The 23435-nt window shown below is 33.1% G+C and overlaps 1 protein-coding gene across 1 annotated transcript in view; it reads right to left on the reverse strand.

Annotated features, from left to right (window-relative positions):
* Positions 1 to 10081: 10081 nt before the first annotated feature.
* LOC115127067 (1-phosphatidylinositol 4,5-bisphosphate phosphodiesterase delta-1-like) overlaps positions 10082 to 23435 on the reverse strand; it is a 93608-nt gene continuing 80254 nt past the window's right edge. The window contains exons 13-16 of the mRNA XM_065019205.1: positions 15541 to 15623; positions 15372 to 15424; positions 13914 to 14063; positions 10082 to 13800 (exon numbers count right to left, since the gene is read on the reverse strand). Coding sequence (XP_064875277.1) covers positions 13709 to 13800; positions 13914 to 14063; positions 15372 to 15424; positions 15541 to 15623 — 378 coding nt within the window. The 3' untranslated portion in view covers positions 10082 to 13708. The remainder of the gene's footprint in view (positions 13801 to 13913; positions 14064 to 15371; positions 15425 to 15540; positions 15624 to 23435) is intronic.

Here is a 23435-nt window from a genome sequence, read left to right on the forward strand (position 1 = left end):
AGAATAGGTAAAGACACATTCACATGGTTTAGAATAGGTACAGACACATGGTTTAGAATAGGTAAAGACACATGGTTTAGAATAGGTAAAGACACATGGTTTAGAATAGGTAAAGACACATTCACATGGTTTAGAATAGGTACAGACACATGGTTTAGAATAGGTAAAGACACATGGTTTAGAATAGGTAAAGACACATGGTTTAGAATAGGTAAAGACACATGGTTTAGAATAGGTAAAGACACATTCACATGGTTTAGAATAGGTACAGACACATGGTTTTGAATAGGTATAGACACATGGTTTAGAATAGGTAAAGACACATGGTTTAGAATAGGTACAGACACATGGTTTAGAATAGGTAAAGACACATGGTTTAGAATAGGTACAGACACATGGTTTAGGATAGGTACAGACACATGGTTTAGAATAGGTAAAGACACATGGTTTAGAATAGGTAAAGACACATGGTTTAGAATAGGTAAAGACACATGGTTTAGAATAGGTAAAGACACATGGTTTAGAATAGGTAAAGACACATGGTTTAGAATAGGTAAAGACACATGGTTTAGAATAGGTACAGACACATGGTTTAGAATAGGTAAAGACACATGGTTTAGAATAGGTACAGACACATTCACATGGTTTAGAATAGGTACAGACACATGGTTTAGAATAGGTACAGACACATGGTTTAGAATAGGTAAAGACACATGGTTTAGAATAGGTACAGACACATGGTTTAGAATAGGTAAAGACACATGGTTTAGAATAGGTACAGACACATGGTTTAGAATAGGTAAAGACACATGGTTTAGAATAGGTAAAGACACATGGTTTAGAATAGGTAAAGACACATGGTTTAGAATAGGTAAAGACACATGGTTTAGAATAGGTAAAGACACATGGTTTAGAATAGGTAAAGACACATGGTTTAGAATAGGTAAAGACACATTCACATGGTTTAGAATAGGTAAAGACACATGGTTTAGAATAGGTAAAGACACATGGTTTAGAATAGGTACAGACACATGGTTTAGAATAGGTACAGACACATGGTTTAGAATAGGTACAGACACATGGTTTAGAATAGGTACAGACACATGGTTTAGAATAGGTAAAGACACATGGTTTAGAATAGGTACAGACACATGGTTTAGAATAGGTAAAGACACATGGTTTAGAATAGGTAAAGACACATGGTTTAGAATAGGTACAGACACATGGTTTAGAATAGGTAAAGACACATGGTTTAGAATAGGTAAAGACACATGGTTTAGAATAGGTAAAGACACATGGTTTAGAATAGGTACAGACACATGGTTTAGATTAGGTAAAGACACATGGTTTAGAATAGGTAAAGACACATGGTTTAGAATAGGTAAAGACACATGGTTTAGAATAGGTAAAGACACATGGTTTAGAATAGGTAAAGACACATGGTTTAGAATAGGTACAGACACATGGTTTAGAATAGGTACAGACACATGGTTTAGAATAGGTATAGACACATGGTTTAGAATAGGTAAAGACACATGGTTTAGAATAGGTAAAGACACACATGGTTTAGAATAGGTAAAGACACATGGTTTAGAATAGGTAAAGTACAGACACATGGTTTAGAATAGGTAAAGACACATGGTTTAGAATTAAAGACACATGGTTTAGAATAGGTAAAGACACATGGTTTAGAATAGGTACAGACACATGGTTTAGAATAGGTAAAGACACATGGTTTAGAATAGGTAAAGACACATGGTTTAGAATAGGTACAGACACATGGTTTAGAATAGGTACAGACACATGGTTTAGAATAGGTAAAGACACATGGTTTAGAATAGGTAAAGACACATGGTTTAGAATAGGTAAAGACACATGGTTTAGAATAGGTAAAGACACATGGTTTAGAATAGGTACAGACACATGGTTTAGAATAGGTACAGACACATGGTTTAGAATAGGTAAAGACACATGGTTTAGAATAGGTAAAGACACATGGTTTAGAATAGGTAAAGACACATGGTTTAGAATAGGTAAAGACACATGGTTTAGAATAGGTACAGACACATGGTTTAGAATAGGTAAAGACACATTCACATGGTTTAGAATAGGTAAAGACACATGGTTTAGAATAGGTACAGACACATGGTTTAGAATAGGTACAGACACATGGTTTAGAATAGGTAAAGACACATGGTTTAGGATAGGTAAAGACACATGGTTTAGAATAGGTAAAGACACATGGTTTAGAATAGGTACAGACACATGGTTTAGAATAGGTAAAGACACATGGTTTAGAATAGGTAAAGACACATGGTTTAGAATAGGTAAAGACACATGGTTTAGAATAGGTAAAGACACATGGTTTAGAATAGGTACAGACACATGGTTTAGAATAGGTAAAGACACATGGTTTAGAATAGGTACAGACACATGGTTTAGAATAGGTAAAGACACATGGTTTAGAATAGGTAAAGACATATGGTTTAGAATAGGTAAAGACACATGGTTTAGAATAGGTAAAGACACATGGTTTAGAATAGGTACAGACACATGGTTTAGAATAGGTACAGACACATGGTTTAGAATAGGTAAAGACACATGGTTTAGAATAGGTACAGACACATGGTTTAGAATAGGTAAAGACACATGGTTTAGAATAGGTAAAGACACATCCACATGGTTTAGAATAGGTAAAGACACATGGTTTAGAATAGGTAAAGACACATGGTTTAGAATAGGTACAGACACATGGTTTAGAATAGGTACAGACACATGGTTTAGAATAGGTACAGACACATGGTTTAGAATAGGTACAGACACATGGTTTAGAATAGGTACAGACACATGGTTTAGAATAGGTAAAGACACATCCACATGGTTTAGAATAGGTACAGACACATGGTTTAGAATAGGTACAGACACATGGTTTAGAATAGGTACAGACACATTCACATGGTTTAGAATAGGTACAGACACATCCACATGGTTTAGAATAGGTAAGGACACATGGTTTAGAATAGGTAAAGACACATGGTTTAGAATAGGTAAAGACACATGGTTTAGAATAGGTAAAGACACATTCACATGGTTTAGAATAGGTAAAGACACATGGTTTAGAATAGGTAAAGACACATTCACATGGTTTAGAATAGGTAAAGACACATGGTTTAGAATAGGTACAGACACATGGTTTAGAATAGGTAAAGACACATGGTTTAGAATAGGTAAAGACACAGGTAAAGACACATGGTTTAGAATAAAGACACAGGTAAAGACACATGGTTTAGAATAGGTAAAGACACATGGTTTAGAATAGGTAAAGACACATGGTTTAGAATAGGTAAAGACACATGGTTTAGAATAGGTAAAGACACATGGTTTAGAATAGGTACAGACACATGGTTTAGAATAGGTACAGACACATGGTTTAGAATAGGTACAGACACATGGTTTAGAATAGGTACAGACACATGGTTTAGAATAGGTACAGACACATGGTTTAGAATAGGTAAAGTCACATCCACATGGTTTAGAATAGGTAAAGACACATGGTTTAGAATAGGTAAAGACACATTCACATGGTTTAGAATAGGTAAAGACATATTCACAGGAAAAAGAGGGAGGCTTGCAAGCCGAAGAACACCATCCCAACCGTGAAGCACGGGGGTGGCAGCATCATGTTGTGGGGTGGCTTGGTTGCAGGAGGGACTGGTGCACTTCATAAAATAGATGGTGTCATGAGGCAGGAAAATTAGGTGGATATACAGAAGCAACATCTCAAGACATCAATCAGGAAGTTAAAGCTTGGTTGCAAATGGGTCTTCCAAATGGACAATGACCCCAAGCAAACTTCCAAAGTTGTGGCAAAATGGCTTAAGGACAACAAAGTCAAGGTATTGGAGTGGCCATCACAAAGCCCTGACCTCAATCCTATAGAACATTTGTGGGCAGAACTGAAAAAGCGTGTGCGAGCATGGAGGCCTACAAACCTGACTCCGTTACACCAGCTCTGTCAGGAGGAATGGGACAAACTTCACTCAATTTATTGTGTGTGGGAAGCTTGTGGAAGGCTACCCGAAACGTTTGTCCCAAGTTAAACAATTTAAAAGCAATGCTAGCAAATACTATTTGAGTGTATGTCACCTTCTGACCCACTGGGAATGTAATGTAAGAAATAAAATCTGAAATAAATCATTCTCTCTACTATTATTCTGACATTTCACATTCTTAAAATAAAGTGGTGATCATAAATGACCTAAGGGAATTTTGACTGACCTAAAACAGGGATTTATTTACAAGGTTTGAATGTCAGGAATTGTGAAAATCTGAGTTTAAATGTATTTGGCTAAGGTGTATGTAAACTTCAGACTTAAACTATCCGAGAAAAACAAACCACATTCAGAAGTCAAGGCATTTCTTTTATAAGATGATGATGAAAGATGATGAAAGATGTACTTTCTGTGATATGTGTGTGTGCATTCGGAATGTATCCTTGACTTTTTCCACATGTTACATATGCAATATATATATAAGCTCCCACAGTTGACAGTGCATGTCAGAACAAAAACCAAACCATGACGTCGAAGGAAATTTCCGTAGATCTGGGGAAGGAAAAAAAAAAAATGCAGAATTGAAGGTCCCCAAGAACGCAGTGGCATCATTCTTAAATGAAAGAAGTTTGGAACCACCAAGACTCACCAAGACTCTTCCTAGAGCTGGCCGCCCATTCAAACTGACTCTTAGTCCATGAGAAATCAAGATTCTCTGGTCTGGTCAAACAAAGATAGAACTCTTTGGTTTGAATGCCAAGCACCAAGTCTGGAGGAAACCTGGCACCATCCCTACGGTGAAGCATGGTGGTGGCAGCATCATGCTGTGGGGATGTTTTTCAGTGACAGGGACTGGGAGACTAGTTAGGATCGAGGGAAAGATGAATGGAGCAAAGTACAGAGATTATTGATGAAAACCTGCTCCAGAGCACTCGGGACCCTAGACTTGGGCGAAGGTTCACCTTCCAACAGGGCAACGACCCTAAGCACACAGCCAAGACAACGCAGGATTGGCTTCAGGACAGGTCTCTGAATGTCCTTGTGTGGCCCAGCCAGAGCCTGGACTTGAACCTGATCGAACATCTCTGGAGAGACCTGAAAATAGCTGTGCAGGGACGCTCCCCATTCAACCTGACCGAGCTTGAGAGGATCTACAGAGAAGAATGGGAGAAACTCAAAGTACTGAGTAAAGGGTCTGAATAATTATGTAAATATTATATATAAAAAAAAAATTATATAGATTTGCAAACATTTCTAAAAACCTGCTTTTGCTTTTTCAGTTATATAGGGGTATTGTGTGCAGATTGATGAGGGGGGAAAGTATTTCATCCATTTTAGAATAAGGCATAACAAAATGTGGAAAAAGTCAGATGGTCTGGATACTTTCCGAATCCACTCTAGTTATCTTAAGATGAATTCACTAATGGCAAGTCGCTCTGGATAAGAGCATCTGCTAAATGAGTAAAATGTCAAATGTACAGTGCCTTGCGAAAGTATTCGGCCCCCTTGAACTTTGCGACCTTTTGTCACATTTCAGGCTTCAAAAATAAAGATATAAAACTGCATTTTTTTGTGAAGAATCAACAACAAGTGGGACACAATCATGAAGTGGAACGACATTTATTGGATATTTCAAACTTTTTTAACAAATCAAAAACTGAAAAATTGGGCGTGCAAAATTATTCAGCCCCTTTACTTTCAGTGCAGCAAACTCTCTCCAGAAGTTCAGTGAGGATCTCTGAATGATCCAATGTTGACCTAAATGACTAATGATGATAAATACAATCCACCTGTGTGTAATCAAGTCTCCGTATAAATGTACCTGCACTGTGATAGTCTCAGAGGTCCGTTAAAAGCGCAGAGAGCGTCATGAAGAACAAGGAACACACCAGGCAGGTCCGAGATTTCAGCTGTAAGATCTAGTGAACTTTATTAATGTGGTCAAATGTGGGGTTGGAGGGTTGGGTTTAATTTGGGTTTATTTTCTAATTCATTGTTTTTTGTTTTACTTGTAATGGTCAAATCAATTAGTGTATTTTTGCTTGGTAAATACTATGAATGTACAGTGAGGGGGAAAAAGTTTTTGATCCCCTGCTGATTTTGTACGTTGGCCCACTGACAAAGAAATAATCAGTCTATAATTTTAATGGTTGGTTTATTTGAACACTGAGAATAACAACAAAAAAATCCAGAAAAACACATGTCAAAAATGTTATCAATTGATTTGTATTTTAGTGAGGGAAATAAGTATTTGACATCCTCTCAATCAGAAAGATTTCCGTCTCCCAGTGTAACGGAGTTCTTCGTTTGTTGAAAGAGAGTCGGACCGAAATGCAGCGTGGTGGTTACTCATGTTCTTTAATGAAAAATATAGTGATACATGAAATAACTTATGAATACAAAACAACAAACGGAACGTGAAAACCTAATTACAGCCTATCTGGTGAAAACTACACAGAGACAGGAACAATCACCCACGAAATACACAGTGAAACCCAGGCTACCTAAATACGGTTCCCCATCAGAGAAAACAAGAATCACCTGACTCTGATTGAGAACCGCCTCAGGCAGCCAAGCTTATACTAGACACACCCCTAATCAACCACAATCCCAATGCCTACAAAAACCCCAATACGACAATACAATAACCCCATGTCACACCCTGGCCTGAACAAATAATTAAAGAAAACACAAAATACTAAGACCAAGGCGTGACACCCAGGTGTCTTTTATACAGGGAATGAGCTGAGATTAGGAGCACACTCTTAAAGGGAGTGCTCCTAATCTCAGTTTGTTAACTGTATAAAAGACACCTGTCCACAGAAGCAATCAATCAATCCGATTCCAAACTCTCCACCATGGCCAAGACCAAAGAGCTCTCCAAGGATGTCAGGGACAAGATTGTAGACCTACACAAGGCTGGAATGGGCTACAAGACCATCGCCAAGCAGCTTGGTGAGAAGGTGACAACAGTTGGTGCAATTATTCGCAAATGGAAGAAACACAAAAGAACTGTCAATCTCCCTCGGCCTGGGGCTCCATGCAAGATCTCACCTCGTGGAGTTGCAATGATCATGAGAATGGTGAGGAATCAGCCCAGAACTACACGGGAGGATCTTGTCAATGATCTCAAGTCACCAAGAAAATAATTGGTAACACTACGCCATGAAGGAATGAAATCCTGCAGCACCAGCAAGGTCCTCCTGCTCAAGAAAGCACATATACATCATGCCTGTCTGAAGTTTGCCAATGAACATCTGAATGATTCAGAGGACAATTGGGTGAAAGTGTTGTGGTCAGAAGAGACCAAATTGGAGCTCTTTGGCATCAACTCAACTCGCGGTGTTTGGAGGAGGAGGAATGCTGCCTATGAACCCAAGAACACCATCCCCACGTCAAACATGGAGGTGGAAACATTATGCTTTGGGGGTGTTTTTCTGCTAAGGGACAGGACAACTTCCCCGCATCAAAGGGACGAAGGACGGGGCCACGTACCGTCAAATCTTGGGTGAGAACCTCCTTCCCTCAGCCAGGGCATTGAAAATGCCAGCATGACAATGACCCAAAACACACGGCCAAGGCAACAAAGGAGTGGCTCAAGAAGAAGCACATTAAGGTCCTGGAGTGGCCTAGCCAGTCTCCAGACCTTAATCCCATAGAAAATCTGTGGAGGGAGCTGAAGGTTCGAGTTGCCCAACGTCAACCTCGAAACCTTAATGACTTGAAGAAGATCTGCAAAGAGGAGTGGGACAAAATCCCTCCTGAGATGTGTGCAAACCTGGTGGCCAGCTACAAGAAACGTCTGACCTCTGTGATTGCCAACAAGGGTTTTGCCACCTAAGGCATGTGTTGCCGAAGGGTCAAATAATTATTTCCCTCATTAAAATACAAATCAATTTATAACATTTTTGACATGTGTTTTTCTGGATTTTCTGTTGTTGTTATTCTGTCTCTCACTGTTCAAATAAACCTTCCATTAAAATTATCGACTGATCATGTCTTTGTCAGTGGGCAAACGTACAAAATCAGCAGGGGATCAAATACTTTTTTCCCTCACTGCACCTTTTGTTATTGATCTTTAAAAAAAAAAGTGATTTAACAGACGCTCTTGTGTGATGTAGGGTCGTACTCTACGGATGTTCCTCTTCCTGTGTGAGGTAGGGTCGTACTCTACAGATGTTCCTCTTCCTGTGTGAGGGAGGGTCGTACTCTACGGATGTTCCTCTTCCTGTGTGAGGTAGGGTCGTACTCTACGGATGTTCCTCTTCCTGTGTGAGGTAGGGTCGTACTCTACGGATGTTCCTCTTCCTGTGTGAGGGAGGGTCGTACTCTACGGATGTTCCTCTTCCTGTGTGAGGTAGGGTCGTACTCTACGGATGTTCCTCTTCCTGTGTGAGGTAGGGTCGTACTCTACAGATGTTGTAGAGCATGTTTGCAGAGAACAACAGGGTGTTGTCCAGGGTCACGCCAAGGTTCTTTGCACTCTGGGAGGGCAACACTGGAGTTGTCAACTGTGATGGAGAGGTCTTTGAGCGGGCAGGTCTTCCCCAGGAGGAAGAGCAGTTCCGACTTGTTGAGGTTGAGGTGGAGGGCCGACATCCAAGCTGAGATATTTGCCAGGCACCAGAGATGTGTGTCGCCACCTGGGTGTCAGAAGGTGGTAAGGAGAAAAACAGTTGAATGTCATCTGCATAGCAGTGATAGGAGAGACCATGTGAGGATATGACGGAGCTGAGTGACTTGGTGTATAGAGAGAAGAGGAGAGGTCCATCCTCATAGCAGTGATTGGAGAGACCATGAGAGAATATGACAGAGCTGAGTGACTTGGTGTATAGAGAGAAGAGAGGGTATAGCGATTGAGAGGTATAGCGATTGAGCACGCTCAAGTGTTTTGGAAAGAAAAGAAAGAAGAGACACAGGTCTGTAAATTTTGACTTCAGATGAGTCGGGTGTTGGTTTCTTGATGAGGGACATTTTTGAAGTCAAAGGGGATGCAGCCAGTGGTCAGGGATGAGTTGATGAGGGAAGTGAGGAATGAGAGAAGGTCTCCAGAGATGGTCTGCAGAGGAGGGGATGGGGTCAAGTGGGCAGGTAATCAGGCGGCCAGACCTCACTAGTCACAGGAGTTCATCTGGAGTGAGAGGGTAGAAAGAGGTAAAAGCGTAGGGTAATTCTGTGTGAGGCTGAGTGAATGAAGAGCGGATGTCATCAACCTTCTTTAAAAGTGGTTGACAAAGTCGTCCGCAGAGAGGGGAGGAGGGGGTGGAGGATTAAGGAGAGACGAGAAGGTGGAGGTCCTCTGGATGTTTAGTTTTCCTCCATTTTCACTCAGCTGCCTGCAGCTCTGTTCTGTAAGCTAGCAATGAGTCACTCAGCCATGGAGCAGGAGGGGAGGGCCGAGCCGGCCGGGAGGAAAGAGGACAGTGCGAATCATAAGATGCAGAAAGGGAGGAGAGTAGGGTTGAAGAGGCAGAATCAGAAGGCAGGAGGGAGGATTTAGCAGGAGAGAGAGAGCGAGAGAGAGAGAGAGAGAGAGAGAGAGAGGGAGCGAGAGAGAGAGAGAGAGAGAGAGAGAGAGGGAGCGAGAGAGAGCGAGAGAGAGAGAGAGAGAGAGGGAGCGAGAGAGAGCGAGAGAGAGCGAGAGAGAGGGAGCGAGAGAGAGAGAGAGAGAGAGAGAGAGAGAGAATGAGAGAGAGAATATTGTGACAGCACGTGACCATCTGGGTAGGGGCTGCGTGGCTTGGGTTGGAGGAAAGGGAGACAGACAAGGAAACAAAGTTGTGAACGGAGATAGGTCGATTGCAGTGAGATGTGTAGATGAACAGCCTTTAGTAAAGATGAGTTCATGTTGTCTGCCTTGTGAGTTGGAGGGGAGAAGGGGTGAGGTCAAAAGAGGCAAAGAGAGGAAAGAAATGAATCGCAGGCAGATGTCAGGAGGTTGAAGTCGCCAAGTACGAAGAGTGGTGAGCCATCATCAGGAAATGAGCAGGTAATATTATCATGTAATATGGACGCGTGCTGACAAAGTATTCCTCATTTGTCCATTGCTGTTTATTTGGCTGATTATTGATAGCAGAATAATAATTTAAAAAAAATTTTTTTAAACATTGTCATTTTGCAACAAAAACACATTTTATAAAGACACAATGCTGTTTGTACAATTGAACCATAATGTTTTCGTTGTTTGAAGAGACAAGGAGGGTTAAAGTAACATGTGATAACAGCAGAATGAAACAGTGATATTGTAACAGTTAGGAAGCAAAACCTTCTGTCCTATAAAATAAACAACAGATAAACTTTAAGAATGTTTTTTTTTAAAGCATCAAGTATGCTTTTCTTTTTTTTTAACAATCCATAGATAGTTTTGTCTACCTGATTCCCTTTAGTCTCTGATTAAAAAGCACTAGTAGACGTCAGTAATACTTCTATAGCTCTCTAAATCACCTCAACGCATGACTGGAGGAATGATAACTACCCTCTATAGGTCCAGCAATATACTAACTACCCTCTATAGGTCCAGCAATATACTAACTACCCTCTATAGGTCCAGCAACATACTAACTACCCTCTATAGGTCCAGCAACATACTAACTACCCTCTATAGGTCCAGCAACATGTTAACTACCCTCTATAGGTCCAGCAACATACTAACTACCCTCTATAGGTCCAGCAACATACTAACTACCCTCTATAGGTCCAGCAACATACTAACTACCCTCTATAGGTCCAGCAATATACTAACTACCCTCTATAGGTCCAGCAACATACTAACTACCCTCTATAGGACCAGCAACATGTTAACTACCCTCTATAGGTCCAGTAACATACTAACTACCCTCTATAGGTCCAGCAACATACTAACTACCCTCTATAGGTCCAGCAACATACTAACTACCCTCTATAGGACCAGCAACATGTTAACTACCCTCTATAGGTCCAGTAACATACTAACTACCCTCTATAGGTCCAGCAACATACTAACTACCCTCTATAGGACCAGCAACATGTTAACTACCCTCTATAGGTCCAGTAACATACTAACTACCCTCTATAGGTCCAGCAATATACTAACTACCCTCTATAGGTCCAGCAACATACTAACTACCCTCTATAGGACCAGCAACATGTTAACTACCCTCTATAGGTCCAGTAACATACTAACTACCCTCTATAGGTCCAGCAACATACTAACTACCCTCTATAGGACCAGCAACATGTTAACTACCCTCTATAGGTCCAGTAACATACTAACTACCCTCTATAGGTCCAGCAATATACTAACTACCGTCTATAGGTCCAGCAACATACTAACTACCCTCTATAGGACCAGCAACATGTTAACTACCCTCTATAGGACCAGCAACATGTTAACTACCCTCTATAGGTCCAGTAACATACTAACTACCCTCTATAGGTCCAGCAACATACTAACTACCCTCTATAGGTCCAGCAACATACTAACTACCCTCTATAGGACCAGCAACATACTAACTACCCTCTATAGGTCCAGCAACATACTAACTACCCTCTATAGGACCAGCAACATGTTAACTACCCTCTATAGGTCCAGTAACATACTAACTACCCTCTATAGGTCCAGCAACATACTAACTACCCTCTATAGGTCCAGCAACATACTAACTACCCTCTATAGGACCAGCAACATGTTACCCACCCTCTATAGGACCAGCAACATACTAACTACTGTCTATAGGACCAGCAACATACTAACTACCCTCTATAGGTCCAGCAATATACTAACTACCCTCTATAGGTCCAGCAATATACTAACTACCCTCTATAGGTCCAGTAACATACTAACTACCCTCTATAGGACCAGCAACATACTAACTACCCTCTATAGGTCCAGCAACATACTAACTACCCTCTATAGGACCAGCAACATGTTACCTACCCTCTATAGGACCAGCAACATACTAACTACTGTCTATAGGACCAGCAACATACTAACTACCCTCTATAGGTCCAGCAACATACTAACTACCCTCTATAGGACCAGCAACATGTTACCTACCCTCTATAGGACCAGCAACATACTAACTACTGTCTATAGGACCAGCAACATACTAACTACCCTCTATAGGTCCAGCAACATACTAACTACCCTCTATAGGACCAGCAACATGTTATCTACCCTCTATAGGTCCAGCAACATACTAACTACTCTCTATAGGACCAGCAACATGTTACCTACCCTCTATAGGACCAGCAACATGTTAACTACTCTCTATAGGACCAGCAATCTACTAACTATTCTCTATAGGACCAGCAACATGCAAACTACTCTCTATAGGACCAGCAACACGCTAACTACTCTCTATAGGACCAGCAACATGCTAACTACCCTCTATAGGACCAGCAACATGCTAACTACCCTCTATCGGACCAGCAACATACTAACTACTCTCTATAGGACCAGCAGCATGCTAACTACTCTCTATAGAACCAGCAATACACTAACTACTCTCTATAGGACCAGCAACACACTAACTACTCTGTATAGGACCAGCAACTTGCTAATAACCCTCTATAGGACCAGCAACATGCTAACAACCCTCTATAGGACCAGCAACATGCTAACTACCCTCTATAGGACCAGCAACACACTAACTAATGTCTATAGGACCAGCAACATGCTAACAACCTCTATAGGACCAGCAACATAATAACTATTCTCTATAGGACCATCAACAAGCTAACTACTCTCTATAGGACCAACAACACACTATCTACTCTCTATAGGACCAGAAACCAACTAACTACTCTCTACAGGACCAGCAACATGCTAACTACCCTCTATAGGACCAGCAACATTCTAACTACTCTCTATAGGACCAGAAACATGCCAACTACCCTCTATAGGTCCAGCAACATACTAAGTACTCTCTATAGGACCACCAACATGCTAACTACTCTCAATAGGACCAGCAACACGCTAACTACTCTCCATAGGACCAGCAACATGCAAACTACTCTCTATAGGACCAGCAACATACTAACTACTCTCTATAGTACCAGCAACATACTCACTACCCTGTATAGGATCAGACGCATACTAACCACTCTCTATTGGACCAGCAACATGCTAACTACTGTCTATAGTACCAGCAACATACTAACTACTCTCTATAGGACCCCATAACCAACAACCTACTCTCTATAGGACCAGCAACATACTAACTACTGTCTATAGGACCAGCAACATACTAACTACTCTCTATAGGACCAGCAACATACTAACGGCCCTCACCCTATAGGACCAGTAACATACTAACTACCCTCTATAGGAACCATAACATAATAACTACCCTCTATTGGGCCAGCAACATACTAACTACTCTCTATAGGACTAGGGACATACTACCTACTTTCAATAGGATCCTTTACTTGCTTGTATCATTCACGTACAAAAAAGCAACTTAGCATGTCAGACCCACCTACCGCATAGATGCAAAAACACACGTTTCTAGGGGTCCGTGTGATGTGGGAGGAGTTAGTTTGATGTGGGAGTAGTCCTTTTGGTGTGAGAAGAGACATTACAATGTCGGAGGAGTCCTTAGTGGTGTGGGAGGGGTCAGTAGTATGTGGAAGGGGTTAGTTTGATGTTGGTGGGGTCCGTGTGAAGTGGACGGGGTCTATTTGGCATCCAGCAGCATGAGGTGAACAAACAAGCCGGCTGAGGGGATGGCATCACCATGCTTGGTGAGAAGAGGGACGTGGCGGTAACCTGGGAAACAGGACGTGAGGTTTGAGTAAGTCAGCAATGGCGAGAGAGAGAGAGAGAGAGAGAGAGAGAGAGAGAGAGAGAGAGAGAGAGAGAGAGAGAGAGAGAGAGATTACCGTTCTGTAGACTGGTGAGTGGCAGGCAGTACTGTCCAATTAGGTCATTCTGTGAGGTGGAGTCATAGTCTTCAACCAGGAAGCGGACCAGGGCAAGCTCTGGTACCTGAATGTCAAACTGGAACGTCTCATTCCACATGGGATTAAAACCTGCACAGAGGAACATCATTCCACATTTAACCTGGTGAGAGGAACATCATTCCACATTTAACCTGCAGAGAGGAACATCAATGCACATTTAACCTGCAGAGAGGAACATCATTCCACATTTAACCTGTAGAGAGGAACATCATTCCACATGGGATTAAAACCTGCAGAGAGGAACATCATTCCACATTTAACCTGCAGAGAGGAACATCATTCCACATTTAACCTGCAGAGAGGAACATCATTCCACATTTAACCTGCAGAGAGGAACATCATTCCACATTTAACCTGCAGAGAGGAACATCATTCCACATGGGGTTAAAACCTGCAGAGAGGAACATCATTCCACATTTAACCTGCAGAGAGGAACATCATTCCACATTTAACCTGCAGAGAGGAACATCATTCCACATTTAACCTGCAGAGAGGAACATCATTCCACATTTAACCTGCAGAGAGGAACATCATTCCACATTTAACCTACAGAGAGGAACATCATTCCACATTTAACCTGCAGAGAGGAACATCAATCCACATTTAACCTGCAGAGAGGAACATCATTCCACATGGGATTAAAACCTGCAGAGAGGAACATCATTCCACATTTAACCTGCAGAGAGGAACATCATTCCACATGGGATTAAAACCTGCAGAGAGGAACATCATTCCACATTTAACCTGCAGAGAGGAACATCATTCCACATTTAACCTGCAGAGAGGAACATCATTCCACATTTAACCTGCAGAGAGGAACATCATTCCACATTTAACCTGCAGAGAGGAACATCATTCCACATTTAACCTGCAGAGAGGAACATCATTCCACATTTAACCTGCAGAGAGGAACATCATTCCACATTTAACCTGCAGAGAGGAACATCATTCCACATTTAACCTACAGAGAGGAACATCATTCCACATTTAACCTGCAGAGAGGAACATCAATCCACATTTAACCTGCAGAGAGGAACATCATTCCACATGGGATTAAAACCTGCAGAGAGGAACATCATTCCACATTTAACCTGCAGAGAGGAACATCATTCCACATTTAACCTGCAGAGAGGAACATCATTCCACATTTAACCTGCAGAGAGGAACATCATTCCACATTTAACCTGCAGAGAGGAACATCAATCCACATTTAACCTGCAGAGAGGAACATCAATCCACATGGGGTTAACCCCATGTGGGTTGATGTTCCTCTCACCAGGTTTTAAAACCTGCAGTGTGAGTAGTTGTGTGTGTGAGTGTGGTTGTGAGTGTGTGTGTGGTTGTGTGTGTGTGTGAGTGTGCCTGAATGTGTCTCACCATTGTTCTCGATGGAGCGTGTCTCCTTGCTGCACGTGTCAGCTGGAACACCGCAACACACTATAATATATAACACACTATAATATATAAACACTATAATATATAACACACTATAATATATAACACTATAATATATAACACACTATAATATATAACACACTATAATATATCGATCTCCACTTTAACCAGCGGGTCCACGATGGATTTACACTTGTCCTTGTTTAACTTGGGCAGCTGCTGGGCTGAGATCACCTGGAGACACACGTAGGCACACACACACACACACACACACACACAGACACACACACACAGACACACACACACACACACACACACACACACACACACACACACACACACACACACACACACACACACACACACACACACACACACACACACACACACACACACACACACACACACACACACACACACACACACACACACACAGACACACACAGACAAACAAACACACACACACACACACACACACACACACACACACACACACACACACACACACACACACACACACACACAGTTTAATAGGAGTCATGTGGGTAACAACAATAAAACCTCTGACTCTTAGATAAAATATACAATTAATATCACAACATAGAATGCCAATATATAACACTATAATATATAACACTATAATATATAAATACTATAATATATAAATACTCATAATATATAACACTATAATATATAACACACTATAATATATAACACTATAATATATAACACTATAATATACAACACTATAATTATAACACACTTATAATATATAAATACTATAATATATAACACACTATAATATATAATAATTATAATATATAATATATAAATACTCATAATATATAACACTATAATATACAAACACACTATAATATATAACACACTATAATATATAACACACTATAATATATAAACACACTATAATATATAACACTATAATATATAAATACACTATAATATATAACACACTATAATATATAACACACTATAATATATAACATACTATAATATATAAATACTATAATATATAACACTATAATATATAACACTATAATATATAACACACTATAATATATAATACTATAATATATATAAATACTCATAATATATAACACTATAATATAAATAATAATTATAATATATAAATACTATAATATATAACACTATAATATATAAATAATTTTATAATATATAACACAATAATATATAAACACTACAATATATAACACTATAATATATAACACTATAATATATAACACTATAATATATAACACTATAATATATAACACACTATAATATATAACACTATAATATATAACACTAATATATAAACACTATAATATACAACACTATAATATACAACACTATAATATATAACACTAATATATAACACTATAATATACAAACACTATAATATATAAATACTCATAATATACAAATACTATAATATACAACACTATAATATATAACACACACTATAATATATATAACATTAATTATAATATATAACACTATAATATATAACACTATAATATATAAATAATTTTATAATATAAACACACTATAATATATAACACTATAACACTATAATATATAACACTATAATATATAAATACTCATAATATATAAATACACTATAATATATAACACTATAACACTATAATATATAACACTATAATATATAACACACTATAATATATAACACACTATAATATATAACACTATAATATATAACACACTATAATATATAACACTATAATATAAAACACAATAATATATAACACTATAATATATAACACACTATAATATATAACACACTATAATATATAACACTATAATATATAACACTATAATATATAACACACTATAATATATAACACTATAACACTATAATATATAACACTATAATATATAAACACACTATAATATATAACACTATAATATATAACATTATAATATATAAATAATAATTATAATATATATAACACTATAATATAAAACACAATAATATATAACACTATAATATATAACACACTATAATATATAACACACTATAATATATAAACACTCATAATATATAACACTATAATATATAACACACTATAATATATAAATACTATAATATATAACACTATAATATATAACACTATAATATATAACACACTATAATATATAACACTATAATATATAACACTATAATATATAACACTATAATATATAACACTATAATATATAACACTATAATATATAACACACTATAATATATAACACTATAATATATAACACTATAATATATAACACACTATAATATATAACACTATAATATATAACACACTATAATATATAACACTATAATATATAACACACTATAATATATAACACTATAATATATAACACTATAATATATAACACTATAATATATAACACACTATAATATATAACACTATAATATATAACACTATAATATACAACACTATAATATATAACACTATAATATATAAATACACAGAAACTATATATAATATAGATAATATACTATAATAATTTATGTGATGAATATCTTGCACATTTATTCATCAATCTCTGTAGTTGTCTTCACTGTGTTCAACAAGTAGCTATTGTAATACATTCTGTGATGTTACACTCATATAATACACTATAATATCATAAAATATATCACAATTCAATAGAATATATACACACTATAATATATAACACTATAATATATAACACTATAATATATAACACACTATAATATATAACACACTATAATATATAACACTATAATATATACAAACTACAATATATAACACTATAATATATAACACACTACAATATATAACACACTATAATATATAACACACTATAATATATAACACTATAATATATACAAACTACAATATATAACACTATAATATATAACACACTACAATATATAACACACTATAATATATAACACTATAATATATACAAACTACAATATATAACACACTATAATATATAACACTATAATATATAACACTATAATATATAACACTATAATATATAACACACTATAATATATAACACACTATAATATATAACACTATAATATATAACACTATAATATATAACACACTATAATATATAACACTATAATATATAACACTATAATATATAACACTATAATATATAACACTATAATATATAACACACTATAATATATAACACTATAATATATAACACTATAATATACAACACTATAATATATAACACACTATAATATATAACACTATAATATATAACACTATAATATATAACACACTATAATATATAACACTATAATATATAACACTATAATATATAACACACTATAATATATAACACTATAATATATAACACACTATAATATACACACTATAATATATAACACTATAATATATAACACACTATAATATATAACACACTATAATATATAACACACTATAATATATAACACACTATAATATATAACACTATAATATATAACACTATAATATATAACACTACAATATATAACACTACAATATATAACACACTATAATATATAACACTATAATATATAACACACTATAATATATAACACTATAATATATAACACTATAATATATAACACTATAATATATAACAAACTACAATATATAACACTACAATATATAACACTATAATATTTAACACTATAATATATAACACTATAATATATAACACACTATAATATATAACACTATAATATATAACACTATAATATATAACACTATAATATATAACACACTATAATATATAACACACTATAATATATAACACTATAATATATAACACACTATAATATATAACACTATAATATATAACACTATAATATATAACACTATAATATATAACACACTATAATATATAACACTATAATATATAACACTATAATATATAACACTATAATATATAACACTATAATATATAACACACTATAATATATAACACTATAATATATAACACACTATAATATATAACACTATAATATATAACACACTATAATATATAACACTATAATATATAACACTATAATATATAACACTATAATATATAACACTATAATATATAACACTATAATATATAACGCACTATAATATATAACACTATAATATATAACACTATAATATATAACACACTATAATATATAACACTATAATATATAACACACTATAATATATAACACTATAATATATAACACTATAATATATAACACACTATAATATATAACACTATAATATATAACACTATAATATATAACACTATAATATATAACACTATAATATATAACACTATAATATATAACACTATAATATATAACACACTATAATATATAACACACTATAATATATAACACACTATAATATATAAAACACTATAATATATAACACACTATAATATATAACACTATAATATATAACACACTATAATATATAACACACTATAATATATAACACTATAATATATAACACACTATAATATATAACACACTATAATATATAACACACTATAATATATAACACACTATAATATATAACACACTATAATATATAACACTATAATATATAACACTATAATATATAACACTATAATATATAACACTATAATATATAACACACTATAATATATAACACTATAATATATAACACTATAATATATAACACTATAATATATAACACTATAATATATAACACACTATAATATATAACACACTATAATATATAACACTATAATATATAACACTATAATATATAACACTATAATATATAACACTATAATATATAACACTATAATATATAACACACTATAATATATAACACACTATAATATACAACACTATAATATATAACACACTATAATATACACACTATAATATATAACACTATAATATATAACACTATAATATATAACACTATAATATATAACACACTATAATATATAACACTATAATATATAACACTATAATATATAACACTATAATATATAACACTATAATATATAACACACTATAATATATAACACTATAATATATAACACTATAATATATAACACACTATAATATATAACACTATAATATATAACACTATAATATATAACACTATAATATATAACACTATAATATAACACTATAATATATAACACACTATAATATATAACACTATAATATATAACACTATAATATATAACACTATAATATATAACACTATAATATATAAACACTATAATATATAACACTATAATATATAACACTATAATATATAACACTATAATATATAACACTATAATATATAACACACTATAATATATAACACTATAATATATAACACTATAATATATAACACTATAATATATAACACTATAATATACAACACACTATAATATATAACACACTATAATATATAACACTATAATATATAACACACTATAATATATAACACTATAATATATAACACTATAATATATAACACTATAATATACAACACACTATAATATATAACACACTATAATATATAACACTATAATATATAACACACTATAATATATAACACTATAATATATAACACACTATAATATATAACACTATAATATATAACACTATAATATATAACACACTATAATATATAACACTATAATATATAACACTATAATATACAACACTATAATATATAACACACTATAATATATAACACTATAATATATAACACACTATAATATATAACACTATAATATATAACACTATAATATATAACACTATAATATATAACACACTATAATATATAACACTATAATATATAACACTATAATATATAACACACTATAATATATAACACTATAATATATAACACTATAATATATAACACTATAATATATAACACTATAATATAACACTATAATATAACACTATAATATATAACACACTATAATATATAACACTATAATATATAACACTATAATATATAACACTATAATATATAACACTATAATATAACACACTATAATATATAACACTATAATATATAACACTATAATATATAACACTATAATATATAACACACTATAATATATAACACTATAATATATAACACTATAATATATAACACTATAATATATAACACTATAATATATAACACTATAATATACAACACACTATAATATATAACACACTATAATATATAACACTATAATATATAACACACTATAATATATAACACTATAATATATAACACTATAATATATAACACTATAATATATAACACTATAATATACAACACACTATAATATATAACACACTATAATATATAACACTATAATATATAACACACTATAATATATAACACTATAATATATAACACTATAATATATAACACACTATAATATATAACACTATAATATATAACACTATAATATATAACACTATAATATATAACACACTATAATATATAACACTATAATATATAACACTATAATATACAACACTATAATATATAACACACTATAATATATAACACTATAATATATAACACACTATAATATATAACACTATAATATATAACACTATAATATATAACACTATAATATATAACACTATAATATACAACACACTATAATATATAACACACTATAATATATAACACACTATAATATATAACACACTATAATATATAACACACTATAATATATAACACACTATAATATATAACACTATAATATATAACACACTATAATATATAACACACTATAATATATAACACTATAATATATAACACTATAATATATAACACTATAATATATAACACACTATAATATATAACACTATAATATATAACACTATAATATATAACACTATAATATATAACACACTATAATATATAACACTATAATATATAACACTATAATATATAACACTATAATATATAACACAATAATATATAACACTACAATATATAACACTATAATATATAACACTATAATATATAACACTATAATATATAACACTATAATATATAACACACTATAATATATAACACTATAATATATAACACTATAATATATAACACTATAATATATCAACACTATAATATACAACACTATAATATACAACACTATAATATATAACACTATAATATATAACACTATAATATACAACACTATAATATATAACACTATAATATACAACACTATAATATACAACACTATAATATATAACACTATAATATATAACACACTATAATATATAACACACTATAATATATAACACTATAATATATAACACTATAATATATAACACTATAATATATAACACACTATAATATATAACACTATAACACTATAATATATAACACTATAATATATAACACTATAATATATAACACACTATAATATATAACACTATAACACTATAATATATAACACTATAATATATAACACACTATAATATATAACACACTATAATATATAACACTATAATATATAACACACTATAATATATAACACTATAATATAAAACACAATAATATATAACACTATAATATATAACACACTATAATATATAACACTATAATATATAACACTATAATATATAACACTATAATATATAACACTATAATATATAACACTATAATATATAACACTATAATATATAAACACTATAATATATAACACTATAATATATAACACTATAATATATAACACTATAATATATAACACTATAATATATAACACACTATAATATATAACACTATAATATATAACACACTATAATATATAACACTATAATATATAACACACTATAATATATAACACTATAATATATAACACTATAATATATAACACTATAATATATAACACTATAATATATAACACTATAATATATATAATATATACACTATAATATATAACACTATAATATATAACACTATAATATATAAACACTATAATATATAACACTATAATATATAACACTATAATATATAACACTATAATATATAACACTATAATATA

This window comes from Oncorhynchus nerka, linkage group LG6 (assembly GCF_034236695.1).
Source record: "Oncorhynchus nerka isolate Pitt River linkage group LG6, Oner_Uvic_2.0, whole genome shotgun sequence".
Lineage (NCBI taxonomy): Eukaryota > Metazoa > Chordata > Actinopteri > Salmoniformes > Salmonidae > Oncorhynchus > Oncorhynchus nerka.